At 45.3% G+C, this 25422-nt stretch overlaps 1 protein-coding gene across 1 annotated transcript in view; it reads right to left on the reverse strand.

Annotated features, from left to right (window-relative positions):
• Positions 1 to 3208: 3208 nt before the first annotated feature.
• The window catches only part of BIN2 (bridging integrator 2), a 49652-nt gene continuing 27438 nt past the window's right edge, over positions 3209 to 25422 (reverse strand). The window contains exons 3-12 of the mRNA XM_043969433.1: positions 24094 to 24148; positions 23595 to 23689; positions 21785 to 21880; positions 17516 to 17623; positions 17213 to 17298; positions 16055 to 16130; positions 14273 to 14355; positions 10695 to 11463; positions 5884 to 5979; positions 3209 to 3522 (exon numbers count right to left, since the gene is read on the reverse strand). Coding sequence (XP_043825368.1) covers positions 3490 to 3522; positions 5884 to 5979; positions 10695 to 11463; positions 14273 to 14355; positions 16055 to 16130; positions 17213 to 17298; positions 17516 to 17623; positions 21785 to 21880; positions 23595 to 23689; positions 24094 to 24148 — 1497 coding nt within the window. The 3' untranslated portion in view covers positions 3209 to 3489. The remainder of the gene's footprint in view (positions 3523 to 5883; positions 5980 to 10694; positions 11464 to 14272; positions 14356 to 16054; positions 16131 to 17212; positions 17299 to 17515; positions 17624 to 21784; positions 21881 to 23594; positions 23690 to 24093; positions 24149 to 25422) is intronic.

Below are 25422 nucleotides of genomic sequence, written 5' to 3' on the forward strand. Positions count from 1 at the left end.
ATTTGGAGGGAAGGGTGGGCTATATTAAAATGAAGGTCTATACTCAGCCTTGTGCTATCAATTCAAAGTATGTATATACACTTTTCTTTTTCTTTTTTTTTTGGTGAGGCAATTGGGGTTAACTGACTTGCCTAGGGTCACACAAGTGTTAAGTGTCTGAGGCTGGATTTGAACTCAGGTCCTCCTGACTCCAGGACTGGTGCTCTATTCACTGCACCACCTAGCTGCCCCAAAAGTATGTATATACACTTTTCTTTTTTTTTGTTTTTTGTTTTTTGTTTTTGCAGGCAATGGGGGTTAAGTGACTTGCCCAGGGTCACACAGCTAGTAAGTATCAAGTGTCTGAGGCCGGATTTGAACTCAGGTACTCCTGAATTCAGGGCCGGTGCTTTAACCACTGCGCCATCTAGCTGCCCCGCATATACACTTTTCAATGGGTGGGCAGAGGGACCCCTTCCTGGAAAGAGGCCTTTCATCTTGACAAACAGATATGTCCCTACCTAGGTTTGAATAGAACACAATGAGCTTTTCTACTTCAAATTCCTTAAAAGGATGAGATGGGCTGACCTAGATTGAAAGGGAGTTAATCTCATCTAGAAGGAAAAAATTGGAGAAGTTGGAGGGTGGGGATGGAGTTAGGACTTTCAAAGAAGGGAGAAAACTGAATCTCCCCAAGATATTAGTTATTAAATATCATTTTTACAACACGGATGAGGAAACTGAGGCACAGAGGAATTATGTAATTGACTTGGGGTCAAATAACTTGTAAATGTCTGAGGCTGAATTTGAACTCAGGTTCAAATTTAGGTCCAGTGCTCTGTGCACTATGTTAACAGGACCTGTGATTTTGTCAGTAGGAACCTTTTCTATAAGGAAGCAGACCAGCATCTTCTTAGCAACTCAAGGTCTTATTGAGTTGCCTGGAAGCACAGAGGGGTTGTGACTTTCCCAGGATCACCATGACAAGGTAGAGGGAGGACTTGAACCCAAGCCTCCCTGACTCTGAGACCAGCTTTCTTCCTCCTCTGCCATATTGCTAATTTTCCAAGCTAATGATAATATTACTAGGGTGGCTGTGAGGAAAGCCCATTGTGATCCTCAGAGGGAGGCATGGTATAAAAAACACCTATTTTCTTTATGACCTTGGGCAAGTCACTTATGTCTCAGTTTCCTTAGCTGCGAAAGGAGGGAGTTGTACCAGTTGAATCATAGATGTAAATCCAGGCAAATCTCTCTTAAATGGAATTTAGATCTCTCATTCCCCAAAGGGGAAGACCGGAACCCCCCCCCCCAAAAGCCAATTCTTGAGATTTAAATACTCTTCTTCCTAAAAGGGAAGGAAAACCAGAAAAAGACAATACCTGTCAAAATTTAAAGAAAAGTTTTATTAAGCAGGAAAGAAACTCAAGCATGATAATGGGTGCTATTCAACCTATTGCCAAATAGGAAGAGGACACCATGCAATAGGTTTTATACATTTTTAACCAAGGCAAACAAGAAATCTGGAGGAAAGGTGGGTTTAGAAAGGCCCATTCCCAAAGGGAGGGGAAGTGTAGGAGAAATTCCAGGGGTGCAGGATGTGACCTTTGATAAACAATCAGAAGGCAGCAGTTCTGTTCCAGTCTTGATTATGCAGAAAAGGATTTCTCCAAAGTGAGAGAATAGCTGTAGATAAGGTCACATATCCTGCGGCGGGATAAGTCTTTGATTGGTTTCCGGGTTGCTAATTCCCTGCATGTCCAGCTGGGTTTACTCTTGGGTCTCACAGAGGGCAAAGGATTGTTAGTGAAGACAGTTGTTCTGGTTACCTGGATAACTGGGTATCCATTTTCACATAGATGATGAGCTAGGAGGAATCTTACGAGACTATCTGGTCCAACCCCTTCCATTTTCCAGCGGAGGAAGATGAGGCCTGCAGAGTGACCTGCTCAGGGTCATGTTCATCCCAAATTAGTGGCAAAGCCCAGCTATCATTCTACACAGTCTGGAAGTGTAAGCCATTGCCGGTGTCCCTTCCCCTGAGCTTTCGCATAGACCCTCTACAAGTCAGCCTCTGTGAAGAAAGCTGAGCACACCCAGAGCCATTCTTGGCCAGTTTGATGCACTACACACACACACACACACACACACACACACACACACACACACACACACACACATCTAAACAGGACTCCATTTGGTATCCTCTCCCCTCCTAAATGGGGAGAGGGTCTTGGAGCCCTACAGCCCTCCTTTTCCTCCCTCCTTTGTTTTCTCCGCTCCCCTCCCTTTTGTATTCCTCCAATTCAGCTCTCTCAAACCCAGAGCTACAAACGCTGGGAGAAATTCAGGCTGCTCTTCAACAAGTGTGCACAATCACTCCCTGGGCGGACATAAATAATAACACTTTGCATTTGTACAACAAAGGCTTTCATAGACATTATCTCATTAGATTCCGGACGGTGGCCGAGAGGGAAAGCAGGAAACTAAAGCTTAAGCGAGGCCCTCAGGTGAAAATGGCTGATAACAGTTTATAAGTGACCCCACCCAAGTACATTTGCATTTTAACAGAAACCAAAGCATTAAACTATCTAGTGAAACCGGGGAATATTCTACCCTAGGGGTGAACTGAGGGACCACCGGGTCAGAGATCTTTTTGCGGGATGCGACTGGATGGACTGAACTGAGTATGGAGCAGTTCTTCCTCGAGCAGGCTCTGTGCGAAATAGACAGGACCACTGTGTACACACAGTGATACACAGAAATACTGATGAGTAGATCTTGAGGGATAATTTGAGACCAGAGTCTTGCTGCTGAGGCTTTTTGACCATTCCCTGGAATGCAGATGCAGAGGGTGTGTGTGTGTGTGCGTGTGCGTGTGCGTGTTCGTGTGTGTGTGTGAGTTCTTGGAAGGCAGCATTGCCTGTCATTTAGTCTTGGTTAGTGTAGACACACCTTTTAATGATGGAGATCTGGAATCTTAACTTAGGTGCACTTAACACATAGTAGGTGCTTAATAAATGTTTGTTGAATTGAACACAGATATGTTCAGAACCACAGTTAGTCTATTTACCTTTAACACTCTGAAAATGAGCCTTCTTGGACTTTTAAGTCACGCACAACTATTTTAGTCTATATCATGGTGTGTTTCTATGTGAGTACAGGAGTCAGTGTAATGTGTTCCAATCCCTAAAGCCCCACCCCACTTCACTAAGAAGAAAAAGAAAAAGAAAACGAAAACCAGCCTTTATTATGCTAACGATTCCCAAACTTGACTTAACTATTCTCTGGGTCACTCTTCCAGCCAAGGCTCCCTCTCCTGCCCTCCTCGTTCGAGGCTGCTATTCCCTTAGGGTTTTGAGGCCAGCATTCATTCACACTGCCCAGAAAGGGAGGCCTGCTGGCCAGCGGCCTCCTTGGCCATTTGGCTTGTTCTTACACTTGCCACTTCCCCAGTTTGGAGAGCTGGGCTGGGAAGGTGTGGGAGGGTCAAGGTTGGGAAGTTCTTGCTCAGTTTTCTTCCTCTTTCAGACATCCCTTCACCTGGAATACAAAAGCAAGCCCATTAGGAGATTCGGGAGGAAGAAAGCTCCCTTTTGTATCTATCTCCCAATAAATGTTGAATTATTGTTGAACTGAACCTTGGCTAACGCAGCCTCACCTCTGGAGGGAGGGGTCAGTCAGACAGGTCCAGACTGGGGAAAGACAACAAAGTCTCGCTGCTCTGTTTCCTCAGGACAGCTCCTCCTTGCATCTCCTCAGTGTCAGCAATTGTCTCTCCTTATCCGTCCCTTGAAGCAGATTCTGGGCTGTGACTGAGTCACGCTCACACTTGACCCCAGAAGCCATTCATCCCTCTACCACCATCCTCTCTCTGCCTTTTCCTCCTTTCTCTACACCCTAATTCTTTTTTTTTTTTTTTAGTGAGGCAATTGGGGTTAAGTGACTTGCCCAGGGTCACCCAGCTAGTAAGTGTCAAGTGTCTGTGGTCAGATTTGAACTCAGGTACTCCTAACTCCAGGGCTGGTGCTCTATCCACTGCGCCACCTAGCTGCCCCCGCCCGAATTCTTTATGTCTCAGGAAGATTCCCAGAATACTGCTGACCCAATTCTGAGTGAGAAGCATCTTTCAGGTTGAAAGGACATGCTTATAGTCCTCAAAGCTCATTCCAATGGTTTAGAATGTTGTATTACCTGCCTGTCTATACATCTGCCGTATTTTCTGATGTGTATGTATGGAGGAGTAAAGATTGGGCCTCTGAGGCAGGAAGACCTGGATTCAAATCCTGCTCTGACACAGATTGACTACTCTATGACCCTGGGAAAGTTACCTAATCTCTTCCTCCTCTTCTTTACCTCCAGTTCCTTGACCCTCAATTCTCTCCCAGGTCATCTCCCCTTTACAAGTCAGTCTCTCCTCTTCTTGACTCTTTGGTGAACCCATTTAACTCTACTCTGACCTCCTTCAGACTCATCTCTCCCCACTGAACCTCACCCCATGCAGAGTCGGTCTGTGACTATGTAAAAAGTCTCTGTTCTGCTATTAGGCCCTTTTTCTGGGGGAAATGTTGAGCTCCGGAGACTGAAACAGAACTGAGACTCAGAGATCCCCAAGGTGCCTTCTGTTCCCATCTTTGTGTTTTTACTACTGTAGACTGGAGAATTGTCTTTTTTTTTTTTTTTTTTGCGGGGCAATGAGGGTTAAATGACTTGCCCAGGGTCACACAGCTAGTAAAGTGCCAAGTGTCTGAGGCCTCATTTGAACTCAGGTACTCCTGAATCCAGGGCCACTGCTTTATCCACTGCGCCACCTAGCTGCCCCCATGTAAAATGTTTTGGCTCTCCCTTTGTACCAGAGAAGAAGTCTGGGCTTTTTCTGTTTCTTTTATGGAATATTCACAATAACTTATTGTAAAATTTGGGTTATGATACAATACTATGCATATATTTTATGCATTTTTGAGTTTCTAAACCTTTTTGGTGTCATCTGCGGGCCTTCACATGTTTTCTGTGGCTTCCACAAAATTCCCCCCAAATCCTCATTAAAATTTTTTTTTTGACAGGGCAATGAGGGTTAAGTGACTTGCCCAGGGTCACACAGCTAGCAAGTGTCAAGTGTCTGAGGTCAAATTTGAACTCAGGTCCTCCTGAATCCAGGGCCACTGTGCCACCTAGCTGCCCCCCGCCCCCATTTCATTTCTTTTACTGACCCATGTTATATGGAAACCGAGATGGGGAAAGTTTGGAAGGGATAACTGTAGTTCAAACTCTAGCTCTAACACTTACTGGCCAGGTGAGATTTCCCTGTCTGTGATGAATAAGGAGAAGGCAAGCCTTTGGGAGGAGAGGCTCATGGATCATAAGCCAGGCTGCAGGGAGCTTGAGAAGTAGGAGGACCAAGAAGAGGCCACTGGGTTTGGCTATCAGGAGATTGTTGGAAACTTTGGGGAGAGCAGTTTGGATGGGATCATGAGGAGAGTGGGAGGAGAGGAAGTGGATCTCCTGGTGTCGACTGTTTTTCAAGCAATCAAGCAGGAAAGTGGAGGAGGGTCTAGTCAGATCAAGTGAGGATTTTTTAAGGATGGGGGAGACTTGGGAATGTTTCTAAGATATGAGAGGAAGGAGCCAGAAATAGGGAGGGATTAAAGATTAGAGTTGGATGACAGAGGGGACAAGCTGCTGGAGAAGATGGAAGGAGATGGAATCTAGGGTATTTGTTTACCCCATTAGAAGGGGACATCCTGTGTATTTGCCTTCGCATTCCCCAGGTCTTAGCACAGTGCCTGGCATACAGTAAATGCTCAATAAATGCATGGGGGTTGACAGTTGAATGATTCTTTAGGTTAAATGTAGGAGAAATGTCTGAGTGATGGTGGCAAGAAGCGATGATTTGTGTTTCAGTACCTGAAGGGAAATGTCTGAATCTTGTTTCTTGCTCTGGTCTGATTCCTCTCTCTCTTCACTGTTTATCTCCACTTTTGTGCCAAGTTCAGAGGGAACCTGTAGAACATAGAAATCATAGCATATTTTTTCTTTTCTTTTCTTTTTTTTTGGCGGGGCAATGGGGGTTAAGTGACTTGCCCAGGGTCACACAGCTAGTAAGTGTTAAGTGTCTGAGGCTGGATTTGAACTCAGGTCCTCCTGACTCCAGGGCCAGTGCTCTATCCACTGTGCCACCTAGCTGCCCCTTAAACATTTTTTTTTTTTTTGCGGGGCAGTGGGGGTTAAGTGACTTGCCCAGGGTCACACAGCTAGTAAGTGTCAAGTGTCTGAGGCCGGATTCGAACTCAGGTACTCCTGAATCTAAGGCTGGTGCTTTATCCACTGCACCACCTAGCTGCTCCCCACCTTAAAAATTCCAATTACAAGTAAAACCAATTTTAACATTCTCTTTTTCTTCAAATTTTGAGTTCCAAATTTTCTCCCTCCCTTCTTTCTCCCCACCTTGTTGAGAAGGCAAGCAATTTGACATAGGTTATACATGTATAGTCATACAAAACATATTTCATGCAAGTCATTCTATGAAAGAAAATAGAGACAAAAAACCCCAAGAAAAATAAAGAAAAAGTAACTTTAATCTATATTCAGGCTCTACCCATTCTTTCTTTGGAGATGAACAGCACCTTTCATCATAAGTCCTACAGAACTGTCTTGGATCATTGTAATGCTGAGAACAACTAAGTTATTCAAAGCAGATCATCAAACAATATTGCTGTTATTGTAAACAACATTTTCCTGGTTCTGCTCATTTCACTTTGCATCAGTTTATGAAGTCTTTCCAGGTTTTTCTGAGAGATCATTTCTTTTTTTTTTTTTTTGGTGAGGCAATTGGGGTTAAGTGACTTGCCCAGGGTCACACAGCTAGTAAGTGTTAAGTGTCTGAGACCAGATCTGAACCTAGGTCCTCCTGACTCCAGGGCCAGTACTCTATCCACTGCGCCACCTAGCTGCCCCCATCATCATTTTTTTTTTTTTTGCTGGACAATGGGGGTTAAGTGACTTGCCCAGGGTCACACAGCTAGTAAGTGTCAAGTGTCTGAGGCCGGATTTGAACTCAGGTACTCCTGAATCCAGGGCCGGTGCTCTATCCACTGTGCCACCTAGCTGCCCCCTCCATCATCATTTCTTAAAGCATAATAGTATTCTATCACAATCATATGAAACAACTTGTTCAACCATTCCCCAATTGATGGATATCTCCTCAATTTCCAATTCTTTGCCACCACTAACAGAGCTACTATAAATATTCTTGTACATATAGGTTCTTTTCCTTTCTGTTTTTTTGTTTGTTTGTTTGTTTGTTTGGGATATAGACCTAGTAGTGGTTATTCATTTTTTTTTTTTTAGTGAGGCAATTGGGGTTAAATGACTTGCCTAGGGTCACACAGCTAGTAAGTGTTAAGTGTCTGAGGCCAGATTTGAACTCAGGTACTCCAGACTCCAGGGCCGGTGCTCTATCCACTGTGCCACCTAGCTGCCCCGGTTATTCTTTTTTTGGTGAGGCAATTGGGGTTAAGTGACTTGCCCAGAGTCACACAGCTAGTAAGTGTCAAGTGTCTGGGGCCGGATTTGAACTCAGGTCCTCCTGAATCCAGGGCTGGTGCTCTATTCACTGCACCACCTAGCTGCCCCCCTAGTAGTGGTTATTGCTTAAAGGATATGAATGGTTTTAGCCCTTTGGGCATAGTTCTAAATTGCTCTCCAGAATGGTTGGATCAGTATACAACTTCACCAACAGTGCATTAGTGTTTTAATTTTCCCTCATCCCCTCCACCATTTGTCATTTTCTTTTTCTGTCATGTTAGCCAATCTGACAGGTGTAGGGTAGTAGCTGGAGTTGTTTTAATTTACATTTTTCTGGGCAGCTAGGTGGTGCAGTGGATAGAGAACTGGCCCTGGAGTCAGGAGGACCTGAGTTCAAATCTAGCCCCAGACACTTGACACTTACTAGCTGTGTGACCCTGGGCAAATCACTTAACACCAATTGCCTCACCAAAAAAACAAAAACAAAACCTTACATTTTTCTAATCAGTAGTGATTTAGAGCATTTAAAAAAATATGACTATATGACTATAGATAGCTTTGATTACTTTGTTTGAAAACTGCCGGTTCATGTCCTTTGACCTTTTATCAATTGAGGAATGGATCTTATTTCTATAAATTTGACTCAGCTTTCTATATGTCTGAGGAATGAAATCTTTTTTGTTTGTTTGTTTGTTTTGTTTTGTTTTTTGTAGGGCAATGAGGGTTAAGTGACTTGCCCAAGGTCACACAGCTAGTGTCAAGTGTCTGAGGCTGGATTTGAACTCAGGTCCTCCTGAATCCAAGGCCAGTGCTTTATCCACTGTGCCACCTAGCTGCCCAGGAATGAAATCTTTACCAGAGAAAGTGTACATTTTTTTTCATAGTAATTATTATCAACTATGTCTTTCCCTCCATCCTGTTTTCCCTGTTTATCCTACTCTCTCCTTTTACTCTGTCCATGCTCAAGTGACTTGCTTCTGACTTCTACCTGCCCCAAACTGCCCTCCCTTCTATCAGCTCTTTTCACCACCATTCTCTTATCCCCTTCCCCTCCTACTTTCCTCTATGGTAAGATAGATTTCAGAATTATAAGCTCTTTGAGGGTAGAGTCTGCTGCATCTTTGTCTTTGTGGTTCCAGCACTGAGCATGGTGCCTGCCACATTAAAGGACCTTAATAAAGGCATGTAATATTGAACTGATTGTCAAATGGCTATCTCTTCTTGAACACTTCCTGGAATGAGAAACTCACTACCGGTTCTATTTTGGGAGGGCTCCAAGTGTTAAATTGGATATTTTTGGAAATTGGAAACTGTCAAGTTCAATAAAAGAAAGTTCTTTTATTGAATCACAACCTTTCCTTGTAACGTATATGGCCCCAGTTCTGCTATAAAGAATAAACCTGGGGGGTGGCTAGATAGCACAGTGGATAAAGCACTGGCCCTGGATTCAGGAGTACCTGAGTTCAAATCCAGCCTCGGACACTTGACACTTACTAGCTGTGTGACCCTGGGCAAGTCACTTAACCCCCATTGCCCTGACAAAAAAAAAAAAGAAAAAAAAAGAAGAAACCTGGGGGGCAGCTAGGTGGCACAGTGGATAGAGCACCGGTTATGGATTCAGGAGGACCTGAATTCAAATCCAGCCTCAGACACTTGACACTTACTAGCTGTGTGACCCTGGGCAAGTCACTTAACCCCCATTGCCCTGACAAAAAAAAAAAGAAAAAAAAGAGAAGAAACCTGGGGGGCAGCTAGGTGGCACAGTGGATAGAGCACCGGTTATGGATTCAGGAGGACCTGAATTCAAATCCAGCCTCAGACACTTGACACTAACTGTATGACCCTGGGCAAGTCACTTAACCCCAGTTGCCTCAAAAAAAAAAAGAATAAACCTGGGAGGCAGCTAAGTGGTACAGTGGATAAAGCACCAGCCCTGGATTCAGGAGGAGCTGAGTTCAAATCTAGCCTCAGACACTTGACACTTACTAGCTGTGTGACCTTGGGCAAGTCACTTAACCCTCATGGCTCCCCCCCCCCCAATAGAGTAGAAGAATAAACCTAATCCTTCTTTCATATGACAGCTCTTAAATAATTTGAAGACCACAACCATGTTTCACTTAAAGTAACTTCTGCAAGCTAACCATCCAGGTACCACAGAATGTCAGAGTTGGAGGCAACTGTGGAGATTATTTAAAGACCGAGGTATCCAACACATAGCTCATAGGTCAAATGCAATCAGCATGAATGTGACCTGTCTGAGAATTTTAGTGGAAAAACTTTTTGACCTAATTAGTTAGCATGGATGAGCTAGTAGTACTAGCTGCTGATGAGTGTCAAGATTGGGTCAACTAATAATTGCGGAAGTAATTAATTATATAGTCATGTAATTAATATGGCCTAAATGCCTATGGATTTCTGATCATGGGGCTTGCTCCTGAAAATACTTTGGTAGCCCTGGTTTAGTTCAGTTTACATTTTACAAATCAAGAAAGTGAAGGCCATACTATCAAAGCCACCCAAGGTTGTACAACTAGTGAGGGGTAGAGCTAGGACTTGACTACTCTTTCCAATGGACCATGAGTATGGTTTGGTAGGAAGAACAATGGATTTGGAGTCAGAACAATTCTATTATAGTCTTGACACTTTCTTTTTTTCTTCTAATTTTTTTTTTTGACACTTTCAATCTGGTTGATCTTTGGCAAATCATTTAACCAGAAGGGCCTTGGTTTCCTCATAGTAGCATCTTCTTTCCAGGGTTGTTTTGAGAAGCAAATGAGATAATGTATGTACAGTATTTTACAAATTGTAAAGCTCTGTATAAAAGTCATGATATTATCATCACCACCACCACTATCATTATTATTGAGGCAGCTTGGTGGTTCAGTGCATAGAGTACTGTACTGGGCCTGGAGTCAGGAGGATCTGAGTTCAAATCCAGTCTCAGACGCTTACTAGCTGTATGACCTTGGACAAGTCACTTAACCTGTCTGCCTCCGTTTCCTGAATTGTAAAGTGGGGAGAATAATAGCACCTATCTCCCAGGATTGTTATGAGGATCAATGAGATATTTGTAATGTGCCTGATACATTGTGGGCACTACGCAGTGTTTTTTCCCTTCTTCTTATTATCATCATTAAGATGAATTTTCCTCCTTCCCACACCTGAGGGTTCAAGCTTTGTGGCCCTCTCACCTCTGTGATCAGTGAAGCAGGGGAAACATGCTCCTCAAAGCCCCTGGTGCTGCCATCCCCTTGACTGACTTCAGGTGTGCATGGCTTCTCAGCTGGCTTGAGATCAGGTAAGGTGCCTGGGCTGGGTGGGTCTTTAGGAGGAGGTGGCCTACTGGGTACAACTGAAGCTTTGAAACTAGGTGTTCTCTCCCTTTCTGGGCCTGATTCTTCCCTAGGGGATAAGGGTTGGGAGACCTCTGGGGTTGGTAATGGAATCTCCTTGGGAGAAGGCAAGATTCCAGTGGATTCTGGATCTGTGTTAGAGGGGGACCTTTCATCTTGCAGCTCAGCCTCAACTACAGAAGAGGGTCGTGACCCATCTGGGCCATTGCAGGGTGGCACAAACTTTTCTTCAACACTAGGGCCAACTATGTCCCCTCTCTTCTCTTCGTCAAAGGGGTCATCCTGGAATTCAGAGGAGTCTTCTTTCTGATCTAGTTCTGGAGCCTTCTCATCCTCAGAGACTGACTCCCTTTCCTTCTTCAAGGAAAAGAGGGAGGTGACAGTAGAAGAAGGGCTTCTAGAAGAGAGGAGAGTAGGGGAGGAACTTCTGGGAGAGGGGCTCATAGGAGAGGAGCTTCTGGGAGAGACGCTTGAAGGAGAGGGACTTCTGGGAGAAGAACCTGTAGGAGAAGGACTGCTGGGGGAGGCGAGAGGGCTGCCCTCCCCAGAGGTTAGGGAAACACTGGTTCTAGGGATTGGGGATGAGATGACCAAGGAGCCTCGGTTCCTAAAAAAAAAAAAGAAAAGAGATGTTTTTCAGAAGTCAGATCCTTAACTTCATGGCACCTGTAACTTAATCTCATTAGCCTTCCTTATTTTCTAACAAACTTGTACTCCTCATTTTTTAGGTGGCAGTTCCTCAGTCCCCTCCTGCCACTCTTTATTTTATTTTTTTTGCGGGGCAATGAGGGTTAATTGACTTGCCCAAGGTCATATAGCTAGTAAGTGTCAAGTGTCTGAGACCAGATTTGAACTCAGTCCTCCTGAGTCCAGGGCCGGTGCTTTATCCACTGCACCACCTAGCTGCCCCTGCCACTCCTTATAAAGGGAAATCTCACTTCACTGGGTGGTCTGGGGTTACGACACTAGTACTATCCCTCCTCTTGCCTGAGTTAAAAGGGTTCCAAACCCATTTATCACCTGCACTATCTACCACATACCCAGACACTGGTTAATCACCAACCAACCAAACAACATTTATTTAGAATCCTAACTTCAGAGTTGAAAAAGATCTTCCAGTTTGCTTTCTAGCTCATCTAGTCAGACCTTCCCATAGTAGCAGCAGGGAAACTGAGGCCAGCAGTGGCCAAGTGACTTTTCTAGGGGAAGCAACATTGTAAACTACAGTGGGACTCAGAGGTTGTGGGCTTGAATTTCCAGCCACCCATCCGCTATGGACTTTGAACAAATCCCTTGACTTTTGGGGGCTCCAGTTTCCCTCTCTTCTATGATTCTGTGATCCATTCATTCACTTTACCTGGAACTGAGGCTCTAAATTTTCTTTTTTTTCCTTTCTTTGTTTTTTAATTATAAAAGTATTTTATTATTTTTCAGTTACATGTAGAGATAGTTTTCAACATTTGTTTTTATTTCTAGTTTCGAATTTTTCTCCCTCCCTCCCCTCCCTCCCCCCTCCCCAAGACAGCAAATAATCTGATATAGGTTATATATGTACAATCACATTAAACATATTTCTGCATTAGTCATGTTATAAGAGAAGAATCAGAGCACAAAGGAAAAACCTCAGAAAAGAAAAACAACAGCACCAAAACCAAAAGAAATAGTATGGTTCAATCTGCATCCAGATTCCACAGTTTTGTTTTTTTTTCTGGATTTGGGAGGTTCTACATTTTCTCCTTTGATAGTCTCAGGATCATTAAAGGGAGGGGACTGGCTCAGTTGGGGTGAGGAACATAAGAGAAGACCATTTATGGTCTTCCTTTAGGAAGATTGGAGGGAGATTGTGGAGGGTCCCACTTTTCGTCCAAGGACCAGGGGAGCTACTGAAGGCTTTTGAGTCCAGGTGCAATCCTATTAGACTGATGCTATGAAGATGACTAGCATAAAAGGGCAGGATGAATTGAAGAGAAACTGAGGACTTAAGGCAGGGGCTTAAGAAGCAGCTTAAAGACTATTTTTTTTTTTTTGGTTTTTGGGTTTTGGGTTTTTTTGTGAGGCAATTGGGGTTAAGTGACTTGCCCAGGGTCACACAGCTAGTAAGTCTTAAGTGTCTGAGACCTGACTTGAACTCAGGTCCTCCTGAATCCAGGGCCAGTGCTCTATCCACTGCGCCACCTAGCTGCCGCAGCTTAAAGACTATTGTGAAATGGTCTGTGCTCAATAAATGTTGACTTGAATATAGGAGACACACAGGAAAGAAATGACAATTTAGTGGGTGTGGGTATGTTTTCAGTTGGGGTGACACAATACAAATAGACCAATGACAGGACAAGCCAAGGACCAGAGTCTTCATAATACAACATGGCTGTTTGCCAAGTAAGGACCACAATGTTTCTGTTCTACTCTTTGGGATGCTCAGGTCTCTTTCCCCCATGAAGGCTTCCCTGATCACTTGGGGTTCTTTTCTTTTCTTTTTTTTTGCTGGGCAATGAGGGTTAAGTGACTTGCCCAGGGTCACACAGCTAGTAAGTGTCAAGTGTCTGAGGCCGGATTCGAACTCAGGTACTCCTGAATCTAAGGCTGGTGCTTTATCCACTGCACCACCTAGCTGCCCCCCGGGGTTCTTTTCTGAACCTCTGAAGTGCTTGCTGTTTGTGCCATCCGTTTGGTTGGGAGCAAACACTGCCTAGTATGGTTAGTCTGTCTTTTAAGTACATACTTTTTCTTCCCTCCTAGGGCCTGAAGCTCTGCCAGGATGGGAAGGGTTATGCTACACATTTTAGGTGTTTAGTTAATATTCTTCAGTGACAATGGTATTGATTATGGTTTGGAAGAGGGAGAGACAGCAGGCTTAGCACAGTCACAGAAGTTTCATTGAAGAGGTAAATCCCGGACTGGGTTTTGAAGGATGATTGGGACTATTTACAAGAAGAAAAGAGGAAGGAGGGGAGCTATTTGAGCAAAGGTACAGGGGCAGGGGGCGGCTAGGTGGCACAGTGGATAAAGTACCGGCCCTGAATTTGCCTGAGTTCAAATCTGGCCTCAGACACTTGACACTAGCTGTGTGACCCTGGGCAAGTCACTTCACCCCCATTGCCCCGCAAAAAAAAAAAAAAAAAGGTACAGGGGCAGCAAAAGTATGTGGTATGATTGGGGGGCAGAAAGGAAGTAACAGTAGTAAGCAGCACTATCTGGCTGGAGAGGAGGGGTCCCATAAAGGAACTTTTTATCAGCTTCAGAACACAACACATTTATGCAGGGATATGTACTCACCTACCTCCCATGGGCAAGGCTGAGACTCTGGACTAAAGGAGAGGGGGATGGGGGTGGGGTAGGGAAAAGGAGGGAGAAGGGAAGGACACAGAGAAGGAGCAAAGTTGACCCTGTGACAGAAAAAGATGTCGATCATTGCTCACTTGGATACTCCCTTGACCACGAAGACTTTGCTGGAATATTGCTTCTCCAGTTTGCTCATCACTTCATACAGGTCATGGTTCAGCTACAGTCAACAAGAGAGAAAAGGAGGGAATGGTTGTAATAGCTCGGGTCATCCCCTCCCTGACTCCCAGCCCTCTCCCTTTTCTTCTTCCCAGCCCTGCTCTGTTTCCCCTTTCCCTGAAGACCTATGGAACCCCCTCCTCTCAGAGCTCCATCCAGTTACCCCCAAGCCTTTTGGGGATCTTTGCATCTTTGAGGGGATCCCATTACCCTGGTTATTGTTGGTAGTTCCCTTCTCCCATTGGAACTCTCCCAGCCCAAGTATGGGGGTGTTTAGGGTGGAACAATCAAGTACGTGAGCACTTGTTTACAGATACACCAGCTTCTGAGCCTGCCTAGACCTGGGGGGGGGTGGGCAGGATACAGAGAAACTCTGTAAGGCCCCCTTACTTATTTTTATTTTGTGAGGCAATTGGGGTTAAGTGACTTGCCCAGGGTCACACAGCTAGTAAGTGTTAAGTGTCTGAGACCGAATTTGAACTCAGGTCCTCCTGAATCCAGGGCTGGTACTTTATCAACTGCACCACATAGCTGCCCCCCCTCTTTTTTTTTTTAAAGCATACTTCACAATCATCATTAAGCCAAAGAAATCCTTTGCTCAAAGAGAGAGACTGCAACTTAACATGAGGAAGAAGTTCCTAATAACCAGGTGTCCCAAAGTGGGATGGGCTTCCTCTGAACACCTGGAGTTGTTTTCATTAATTAATTAATTCTTTTTAATCATTGGAGTTGTTAAAGCAAAGGCCAGATCCTGGGATGCTGCAGAGAAGATGCATATTTCAGGTAGGGGTTAGATTAAGTGCCCCCAGGTCCCTCCCAACTCTATGATTCTGTGACTGCAGCAGCAACAGAGGGTTGCTGCTCAGGAGGTGTGGATGCATCAAGACCCAGGAGAAGGAGGGTAAAGATGTGGATCCAGATAGAAAAGAATCAGAGAATTCTGCAACTAGGAAGGATGTGGGAGATCATTTGGTCTAGCCCTTCTTCTGCCTAAAAGTACTGACCAAATGCAGCCTGGTTACCAGAGAAACACTGCCAGGGTTTTAAGACTCACATCTACCCTGCTGGAGATTCCCTGACTTACCCATTTCTGCCTCATATAACCTTCTTTATTGGAAGATTTTTCCACAAGAAGAGGCATCCACATCCTTACCTTCTGCTTTGTTTTGTTTTGTTTTGTTAGTGAGGCAATTGGGGTTAAGTGACTTGCCCAGGGTCACACAGCTAGTAAGTGTTAAGTGTCTGAGGCCGGATCTGAACTCAGGTACTCCTGACTCCAGGGCCAGAGCTCTATCCACTGCACCACCTAGCTGCCCCTACTTTGTTTTTGAACCCTAGGGACAGCTAGTGCCCTTTCCATCTGACTTAGAGCTTCCATATGTATTGACTCACTCATTAGAATGTAAGCTCCCTGAGGACAGGGACTGTCTTCTACTAGTATCCCCAGCATAGAGTAAATACTTAATAAATAATACATTTATTTATAAATTTAACCCAACATAGATCCTCTCGTTTTGGTATAACTCTTTCTGGCTCTTCATTGTGTGTGTGTGTGTTTGTGTACATATGTAAGTGCCAGCACATGTTTTATTCTAGGCAACTGAAACAGGATACACTAATGGCCTTGGGAAGGTGCTATGGGCCTCACAACCATCCCCAGAAACCTGCCTTGTCCCTTCAGTTGGTCAGTGGCTTCTTACCTTGCTCATTTCCTTATAGAAAACATCCCTGAGGTTGGAGATGTTCTGGAAGATGGTCACATAGCAGCCAATGCGGCTAATGGGGAACAGAGAAGAACCAGACAAAGCAAACAGCAGGTGAGTACTCAGGAAGGAAAGGCCAACAGTTTATAAGCATCATTTTTTTTTTTTGTGGGGCAATGAGGGTTAAGTGACTTGCCCAGGGTCACACAGCTAGTAAGTGTCAAGTGTTTGAGGTCAGATTTGAACTCTGGTCCTCCTGAATACAGGGCCAGTGCTTTATCCACTGTGCCACCTAGCTGCCCCCTCCATTTTTATAGATGAGGAAACTGAGACTCAAAGAGATGACTTGTCTGTGGTCACAAAGTTGGTGTTTAGAGAGAGGATTTGAACCCAGCTCTTTGCCCTTCTCTAACCTTCCCCCTATTTTCCACCCAAATTGCCAGAACCATGCTCCTTCTGTCTGAAGGTTCCAGCACCCCGGTATTGGGTGGCAGTCCAACCCTCAGGGGGGAGGGGAAGGAGGGTGGCAGCCCAGGAACTCTGGCACCACAACAGGCTGGGTTTCCAGACTGATGAGATAGTTGGCCCACCATGGAAGGTGGTATGATGATGATGATGAATGGTTTCTGTGATACCTGGGCTCCACAAAGCTGTGTGTGCAAAATCAGTGGTTATAAACTGAATCCCATTTGAAACCCCTTAGGAGATCTCACTATTTCAAAAAATTCCAGTTCAATTAAATTTGATTCTATGCAAAATCTATTTAAAGGAATATTATGCTTTTGTAAAGTGATGAGTGATGCCCCCCCTTTATCTTTTCTTTTAATTTGGAGCTTCATGCTTGGTTTTGTTTAAAGCAATACATTTGTACAAGAAGCTACACTATTATCCTATTATCATTGGCTAATTCTGTATGGCTTTTAAAAACATGTCAAGTTGCCCTTTCGTATCTCATATCTCTTTTTAGTCTGAAAACCTTGAGAATCAAGAAGGGCAGGATGTATTACAGAGAAGGAAACTGGGGCCCAGATTTGCCTGGGGTCACAAAACCAGTGAGTAGCAGGGGCTAATGAGGCTAGTGGGAGGCTCTGGCCAGCCCCACCAGGGGATTTCTTTTCAGGGTACCACATCTTTGCATAGTGGGCATCCCTTTACCTGCTGTAGAGAAGAGGCAGTTCTTCCAGTAGCTCCCTGTTCAGGTCCTCAAACACGGTCTGTGCTTTGACAAACTCCTCCTCTGCCTGGGATGGGTGGGTGGGGTGGTCAGACAGATGAGCCTGTGGCCCCTGCCCTGCCCAAGGTGTGGTCTCTTCCCAGTCCGGGATCTTCCCAGGAACCACCCCACTCAGGCTTCCCTCTTGGTCTTCCTCCCCCCAGCCCCTTCTTTCTCTCCCTGGCTCAGGCTCAAACTCTCGTCAGCTCCCAGACCCAGAGGCCTCTCTCATTCGTTCTTGTTACCTTGAGGGTTTTAGCCTCATCTTTCTTCTTGGCATTCTGTACTGCTTCGAGGTGGTGCCGGGCACTGTCATAATCTACTAGTTTCCGACCTCGCTTGGAAATTCTCTCCTGGCCCAGAAAAGAATGAAAAAGGAGTGAAGCAGAGCCAAGGAAACAATATACACAGCAATTGTACAATGTGAATGGAAGGGACTGAACCACACCCCAAGTAAATCAAAAGTAAATAGAACAAGATTGTAGAGATCCAAGATCCAGCAGGACTCAATGAATGGACTGAGAGGATGCCCCAAGTCCCCTTCACAGAGGTGGGAGGTCTGCAGGTCTTAGGCATTGCTCAGACTTTGCTGGGTTTTTTCCTCTCTAAGAGAATACTATTTGTTGCATGGGACGACTCTCTGGGAGGGAGGGGATGTTTGGGATAACTGTGGTGATGTAAAAACCAGAAAATAGCAATGCAAATTTATTTTTAAAAGGAAGAAAAGGTCAAACTGACTTCTCAGTCCAGGTGGGATGAGCAGCAGAGCACTGGCTTCTCAGCAGGGCCCTTGGGTCTTAGCCTTACCTGGCTATCTGACAGAGTTGTAGATGGACCCAAGAGACCAACCTGCTTCGTAGCCCAGGAAGGAAGAGGAGGCAGGGAAATATAACTGAATAGGGAGATGCAGGCTTGGGGAAGGCCTGAGAAACTGACCTGAATTAGAATAGCCGGAGAGATTCAGCCCCATGACCCTGCTTTCAAACTTCCTGGAGAAAGAACTGGCTCATATGAAGATCACTGGGCCATGGGGAGGCAGTGTGACACAGTAGAAAGAACATGGGATTTGGACAACAAAGCACCTGGCTTGGAATCTCAGCCCTGTTCCTGCTTCCTGCCTGCCTGTGTGAGACTGGTTGGTCTGACCCAAGGCAATCCCAAACCCAAGCCAACCCAACTCGAACATTAAACCAAGCCTTGAATTTAAATATAACCTCTCTTGGCCTCTGAGGGCTATACTAAATTATCTCCAAAGTCCCTATGGGCTGTAGATCCTAAGAAAGTTTTGAGAGAGCCTGCCTCAGCCCCCTCCAAACCGTAAGTTTAGAGATCCTGGGAGCCTAAACCATGGTCTCCAGAAGTTTTTAGAAAAATCAAGTGTATCAAATTAGCACATGAGCTAGTAGGGCAGTGGGGCCCAACCACTGTTGGATAGTTGATCCCACCAGCCATCATTCTGAAGGGTAGTGGTCCAGTAGATGGAGTGTCAGGAAGACCTAGGTTTAAATCCCACTTCCAATACATACTAGCTGGGTGACAGTAGGCAAGTTACTTAACCTCTGTGAGGTGAAGTGAATGCTACCTGGAAGAACTCCCTTACTGTGTGGTTATGAGACGGAAATGAGATCACTGACAGAAAGGGCTATATACATCAATTACTGTCATTGTGAGCTAGCTGATAATGAGCATAATTATAAAATCGTGCCTCAGCACCGTGGGCTTCTGACCATGTGTCCTGAAAACACCCACACACCCCCTCTGCCTGTAAACTAGGGCAGAGGGACTCCTGTGGGAATATGGAGGGCACTCTTCCTCTCTGGTGAGCACATCTTTATTCTCTTTTTTTCTAGCCCTCCTTTCTGTTTTCCTTCCTCTCTTTTTTCTTATATTCCTTTTCTTCTGTCTTCTATTCTTTTTTTCTCTCCTGCCTGTATCTTTGCTCCGGAATCAGAAATCAAAGAATTCAAGATCTGGCTAGGACCTTCAAAATGATACAGTGTGTCTCACCCTGATTAAGCCCTGGAATGCCTTTGGCCATGGAAATGGTGGCCCTAGGCAAATGGGGGTTGTGGAAATTTATTTTGATTTGGGGACCCTACCTTTGGGCTGAGATTGGAAAGCCTTAGGCCCTCAGGGTCTCTTCTGTGTGGGAGGGGCTGGTGCCCCTCCCCCTCTGCTTCAGCTGAGCCAGAAAGCCCCCTGGGCTGTGCAAGAGGCTGGGTCAGACAGCTGGGGGGAAGAAGCCCCCAGCTCCCTCCCACCTGAGCGGAGCTATCCGAAAGATCCTGGATAGCCTGTGCTGAGGCACATGAGGCTGAAGCACACCTCCCAGCCCCACCACCAGCCGCAGCCCTAGCTGAAGGATTAGCTTGGTCTGTGGGGGCGCAGGAAGCCCCGAGATTTGAGTGGAGAGAAGAAAAGGTATATATAGACCTGGGAGTTAGACAGCAAGGGTTCGTTCGGATGAGCGAGGCAGAGAAGAGGTCAAGCGGCAGTTGATGAGATTAGAAAGGTTGGAGGGCGGCAGACTAGAGATGGGGCTACAAGGACGCAGGAGAAGACAAGAAGGACTAGGAGCAGGGAAAAGAGAGGCCGAAGGGCTGACTGATGGAGCAGACAGACAGAAGGTCAGTGAGAGAGAAACACAGGGGTTCAGCGGTGGCAGTAAGGAGAGGAAAGTTAGAAGCAAGGGGATTTACAAAGTGAAAGGGGCTCGGTGTTAGAATAAAGTACCTGAGTGCTCTAAGGGAAGCGGCAGCTAAGGCCTTTATTGTATTAAAGAAGTTCCAAAGAGATGCAGTGGAAAGAGAAGCACCACAAAGCAGTCAGGTTGTACATTTTATTTCCCTGTATTCTTAATTTTAAATAGTATATCATAAATAAACTCTGCTTTGATTATTTAGTTAAGAGGCTTCTTAATATTTTGCTTATCAATTTGGGAGTGGAGCAGTGTGGTGGAACTTTATAAACTGCCCACATTAAAATAATAGCAGTCAGATAGCCAGTTAGTCAACAGTCCCAGAATTAGTACCCCAGTCAAATTAGTCTCCCCCAAATTAGGCTAGTAATCAAAAATATTTCTATACAGGGTGGACAGTTTGGAGCAAGGTGAGAGGAATTAAGATGACCCCAAAATGGGTACATATGATAGACATTCTTGATAATGCATAAATTCATATTTAATACTTCACTCAGGAAAATATTGTTAACATCAAAATTTCCTTAGGGAACCCCTATTCTTACCACACAGACATGTGTTCTTTCATACAGTTTAGATTTAGCTCAATCCCCTAATTTAGAGAAGCAGAAGAAGCCCAAGGAGGCAAACCAATTCCTCTAAGAGAATGTTGTAAAGTTGCTAAAATCCTAGCTAGTCTGTCTAAAATATCTAATGAGTGGTCACCAATAAATGAGAAGATTTAGCAAGAGTATTTAAGTATTTATAAAAGAGCATTAGGATCTAATGATCAGAGAGAAAGGTAAAAATCTAACCATTTCTAAGAGACCCCATCATCCAACCTGCCGTGGCGAGGTCAGGAGCAAAAAGGACCCAACGCTTCCTCTTTCCTCCCAGAAGCCTCCTGTGAAACTGGGAACATCCCATCCACATGCGCACACAGCTCCAAGCTAATTGGCTGGTAGCTTTGATTGACAGCACCCACAAACACACGTCACTTCCTGACGCCAAGGAACTGACCTTCCAAACCACATGGCTTGCCCTCAGAGGCTTTCTCCTCATGGCAGAGCTTTCCTACAGTAACACTCCAGCAGGGGGCGTCACTCCAATTGTTACAATGTGAGTTAGAACTGAGGTCTCTCTACTCTAAAATGTTGTAGACTCAAAGGGCTTCTCTCACCCAACCCAACATTAAACCAGCTCTTGAATTTAAACTCGACCTAATGTCATCTTTTTTTTTTTTTTTTGGCAGGGCAATGGGGATTAAGTGACTTGCCCAGGGTCACACAGCTAGTAAGTGTCAAGTGTCTGAGGCTGGATTTGAACTCGGGTCCTCCTGAATCCAGGGCCGGTGCTCTATCCACTGTGCCACCTAGCTGCCCCCTAATGTCATCTTTAACCTTCCTTTCTAACCTCAAGTGTTACCTTCAATCCTAGTCCTTCATCTAATCTTTGACCTTAACCCTAACTCTAGCCCCAGTCTAACTCTTCCCTCACCTCCCCCCAACCCCATTTCAGAGCTGTCCTAGTGCTCTTAGGAGCTATGCTTAGGAGCCCTATTCTAGTTTGTGGTTGTTGGTGTAATGGTCCTATCTTCCCCACCAGACTATCCACTCCTTGAGGCATCAAGAATTAAGGTTGTAGGAGGAGATTGCAGGATTGGAGCTGAAAGGGGCTTTAGAAGTCTTTTGGTCTAATTGACTTTTGCACCTTCCTCAGCAGCTGGCACAACATCAAGTGGGTGCTTGATAAATGTAGCCTTTGGCCCTGAGCCTCTGTCCTAAACTCTGTCTCACTCTTGACCCTAACCTTGACACTGAGCTGATGAAACAGATACCTTAACTTCGTTGAACTGGTATATGTAGTTCTCCATGGTTCTCACCACCTGGTCAGCCAGTTTCTCTTCATAATCTTCCCAAAGGAGATTATTATTCTGTGGGGAAACACATGGAGGTGAGGGGGTAGTTGGCTGAGAATTTCCCAGCATCCCGTTGCTCAGCAGCCGCCGCCCACTAAGTTAATGCTCCTGGGTGCTCTTGGACAATCAAACCCATCTTGAATTATGTTCCTGTACCTTGTCTTGAGCTCAGTGGGAGAAGATCCAGAGGGAGAGAGACAGAGAGTCCCTGCCCTCCGCACTTTCCCAAACTGATAGAGATGAGCTTTAGTAACTTAGGGGGAAATGAGCTCTAGATACTAATTTTGGGGGTAAAGGAGGGATTGAGAGGGAGAACTAGATGAAGTTAGTCTTGGGAGGCTTCCTGAGGGAAGAACTCTTGTTTTGTTTTTGTGTTTTAGTGAGGCAATGGGGGTTAAGTGACTTGCCCAGGGTCACACAGCTAGTAAGTGTAAAGTGTCTGAGGCCAGGTTTGAACTCAGGTCCTCCTGACTCCAGGGCTGGTGCTCTATCCACTGCGCCACCTAGCTGCCCCCTGTGGATGATAATTTTAAAAACTCCAATGGAGCTAGGATCTCATCAGCGTGACCATTTCCTCCAGTGGTGCTGACCTCCAATCATCCAAACCTGCTTGTCTACATCCTCCCATTAATTCCAGGGGCCTCTAAAAGCTGTCTTTTCATTGTAACCCATCAAAACCATCATTTTATTTAAAGAGTTTTAATTTTATGGGCATCTAGATGGCACAGTGGATAAAACATCAGCCTTGGATTCAGGAGGACCTGAGTTCAAACCCGACCTCAGGCACTTGACACTAGCTGTGTGACCCTGGGCAAGTCACTTAACCCTCATTGCCCCAACCCTCCCAAAAAAAGAGTTTCAGCTTTCCCCCTCTTATCAGTACTGAGATTGGCATTTTTAATGGCAAGTGACAAGAAGGAGCAGAGCTGAGAAACCCAGCTTGGACTTCACTTCCAGGGAGGAGAGCAGTGAGACAGCGGGAGAAAGGAGCTATTGGTAAAGGGACCTCAAAGTTCAAGGAGGGAGGAATGGCTTTTTCTGTGGTTTTCCCAGTCACCCTTTAGAACTTATCTCAAACCACGTCTCCTTTCAGAATCCTTCCCTAGTCCCGCTGTTTGTCAGTGACTGTTCTTCTCTCCAACCTCACCCAGCCCCTTGTTCCAGACCTCTCTAAAATACTTATGGTGGAATATTGTGCATGGTCATTATTTCTATCTGTGTCTTCTTCCCCTACTGGGTGTAACCTCCATGAAGGCAGGGACCATGGCCATGTCTTTTTTTTTTTTTTGGGTGGGGCAATGAGGGTTAAGTGACTTGCCCAGGGTCACACAGCTGGTAAGTATCAAGTGTCTGAGGCCAGATTTGAACTCTGGTCCTCCTGAATCCAGGGCCAGTGCTTTCTTTATCCACTGTGCCACCCAGCTGCCCCCATCCATGTCTTTTTTTTTTTTTTTTTAGTTTTTTTGGTTTTTTGCAGGCAATGGGGGTTAAGTGACTTGCCCAGGGTCACACAGCTAGTAAGTGTCAAGTGTCTGAGGCCGGATTTGAACTCAGGTGCTCCTGAATCCAGGGCCGGTGCTTTAACCACTGCGCCATCTAGCTGCCCCTCAACCATGTCTTTTACAAACTTTCCACCTCCCCCCCACCCCACCCTGGCGTGGCACATCTATACAGGGTAGGTGCTGATAAGTGGGGGTGGTTGTCATGGGCCCCAGGTCTTCCTCTGTACCGCTGCAATGACTTTCAGGTCCCTGTAGCCTTCCCACTCATTGTTGTAGATCTCATGCAGAGTTTGCGACAGTTTCATCGAGCTCTCGTGCATCACTGGAAGAAAAAGAACCCAGTCTTCATAAGAGGCTTCACTCCCAAATCCATTCCACTGATTATACAAATAATATGCAAATCATAGCATCATTGGGTGATCTGGGAAGACACATAGATAACTCTGGGATGTGCTCCCTAGAGAAGTTGGCTAGAGCTTATGGTGAGGTTATTCTAACCAATGGAATCAACTAAATCTCAAGATGTTAGGCTCTAGGAGAATACTGGAAGCAAACAGGATATGGGAAGGCAGGACTTGGGGCAACATTACATAAGCCGAAAGAATCTGTTATTTGGTGGTTTCTTCCCCCGCAAGGTGTTTCTCTCCTTTCTTCACCCACCCCATCCTTCAGGTATCTAATATAGACCTGGAAGCCCTCTGGGATCATAGCTAATGGGAACCATACCTTTGACAGCATTAAGGAAATGTCTCAAGTCTTTGTATAGTCTTTGGCCTTCAGCCTGCAAAGAGAAGTGAATATGGTTAAATGCCTGGAGAGACTTCAGGATGAAAGGAAAGGAAAAAACAGAAGCTGCCATTAGAATAAGGTAGACAAGACCTTCTGAGGCTGGGATCTCTTTCATTATTTACCAAAGCAATTGCCAGCCCCGATGGCTACAGGTGGATTGCACCCTGCTTCCATCAATTCACCCACTAAGTTGTATTTTCTTTGTGAGCGACCCAGAGGCAGCCCCTGGTTCCGTGCTAATGGAATATGGCACAAGCTCCCTCCTGCTCTGTCTGGCTGGAAAGGCTTCTGGCCTTCAGATCTGGCAGCGGCCCTGCCATGTGAGGGGCCAGGGATGGCCTTACTAAAGTTCAAAGAGGCTCAAGCTCAACCTCACAATGTTGGCCACCAAGTGGCATTTTTTTGTGTGTGTGTGGCCACTGTAACTCTGTTAAGCCGTAGGCGAATTGTGATCAACCAATTTATCAAGCATTTATGAGGGCCAAGCACTGTGACAGGCACTGGAGATACACAAATGAGAATGGCACTTCACCAACAGTGCATTAGTGTTTTAATTTTCCCTCAAGGAACTTCCATTCTATTCAGAGAGATATGGACCTTGTATTTTGTTGTTGTTGTTCAGTCGTGTCTGACTCCTTGTGACCCCATTTGGGGTTTTCTTGGCAGAGATACTAGGGTGCTTTGCCATTTCCTTCTCCAGCTCATTTTATGGGTGAGGAAACTGAGACAAACAGGGTGAAGTGACTTGCCCAGGGTCACATAGCTAATGAGTGTTTGAGGCCAGATTTGAACTCAGGAAGATGAGTCTTCCTGACTGCAGGCCCAGCACTCTATCCACTGTGCTCTTCGTGTCTTATATGCACATCACATATGTATGTATATGTGAAATATACACACTTCACAGCTTCATGTGGAGAGTAGTGCTGGAGCTGAGCTTTGGAGAAGCAGGGTTGGCAGGAGGGACAAGCTGTGCACAGGCCAGGGCTGAAGAGCTGTGTGGCACCACAGTAGAGTGTGTAACAGAAGACTGGAAAGGCAGGAGCCAGGTTATAAAGGGCTCTAAGTATAAAACAGAAGAGTTCCTAGTTGATCCTGGAGTCAACAGGGAGCCACTGGAGTTGATTGAGTAAGGGAAGGACACTGACAACCCTGCAATTTAGGAAAATCACTTTGGCATCTGAAGGGAGGAGATTTGGAGACAAAAGGACCTTGAGGAAAGAAGACCAATTAGGAGGCTATTTCAATAATCTACGAGAGAGGAGGTGA

The sequence above is a fragment of the Dromiciops gliroides genome, chromosome 5 (assembly GCF_019393635.1).
Source record: "Dromiciops gliroides isolate mDroGli1 chromosome 5, mDroGli1.pri, whole genome shotgun sequence".
Lineage (NCBI taxonomy): Eukaryota > Metazoa > Chordata > Mammalia > Microbiotheria > Microbiotheriidae > Dromiciops > Dromiciops gliroides.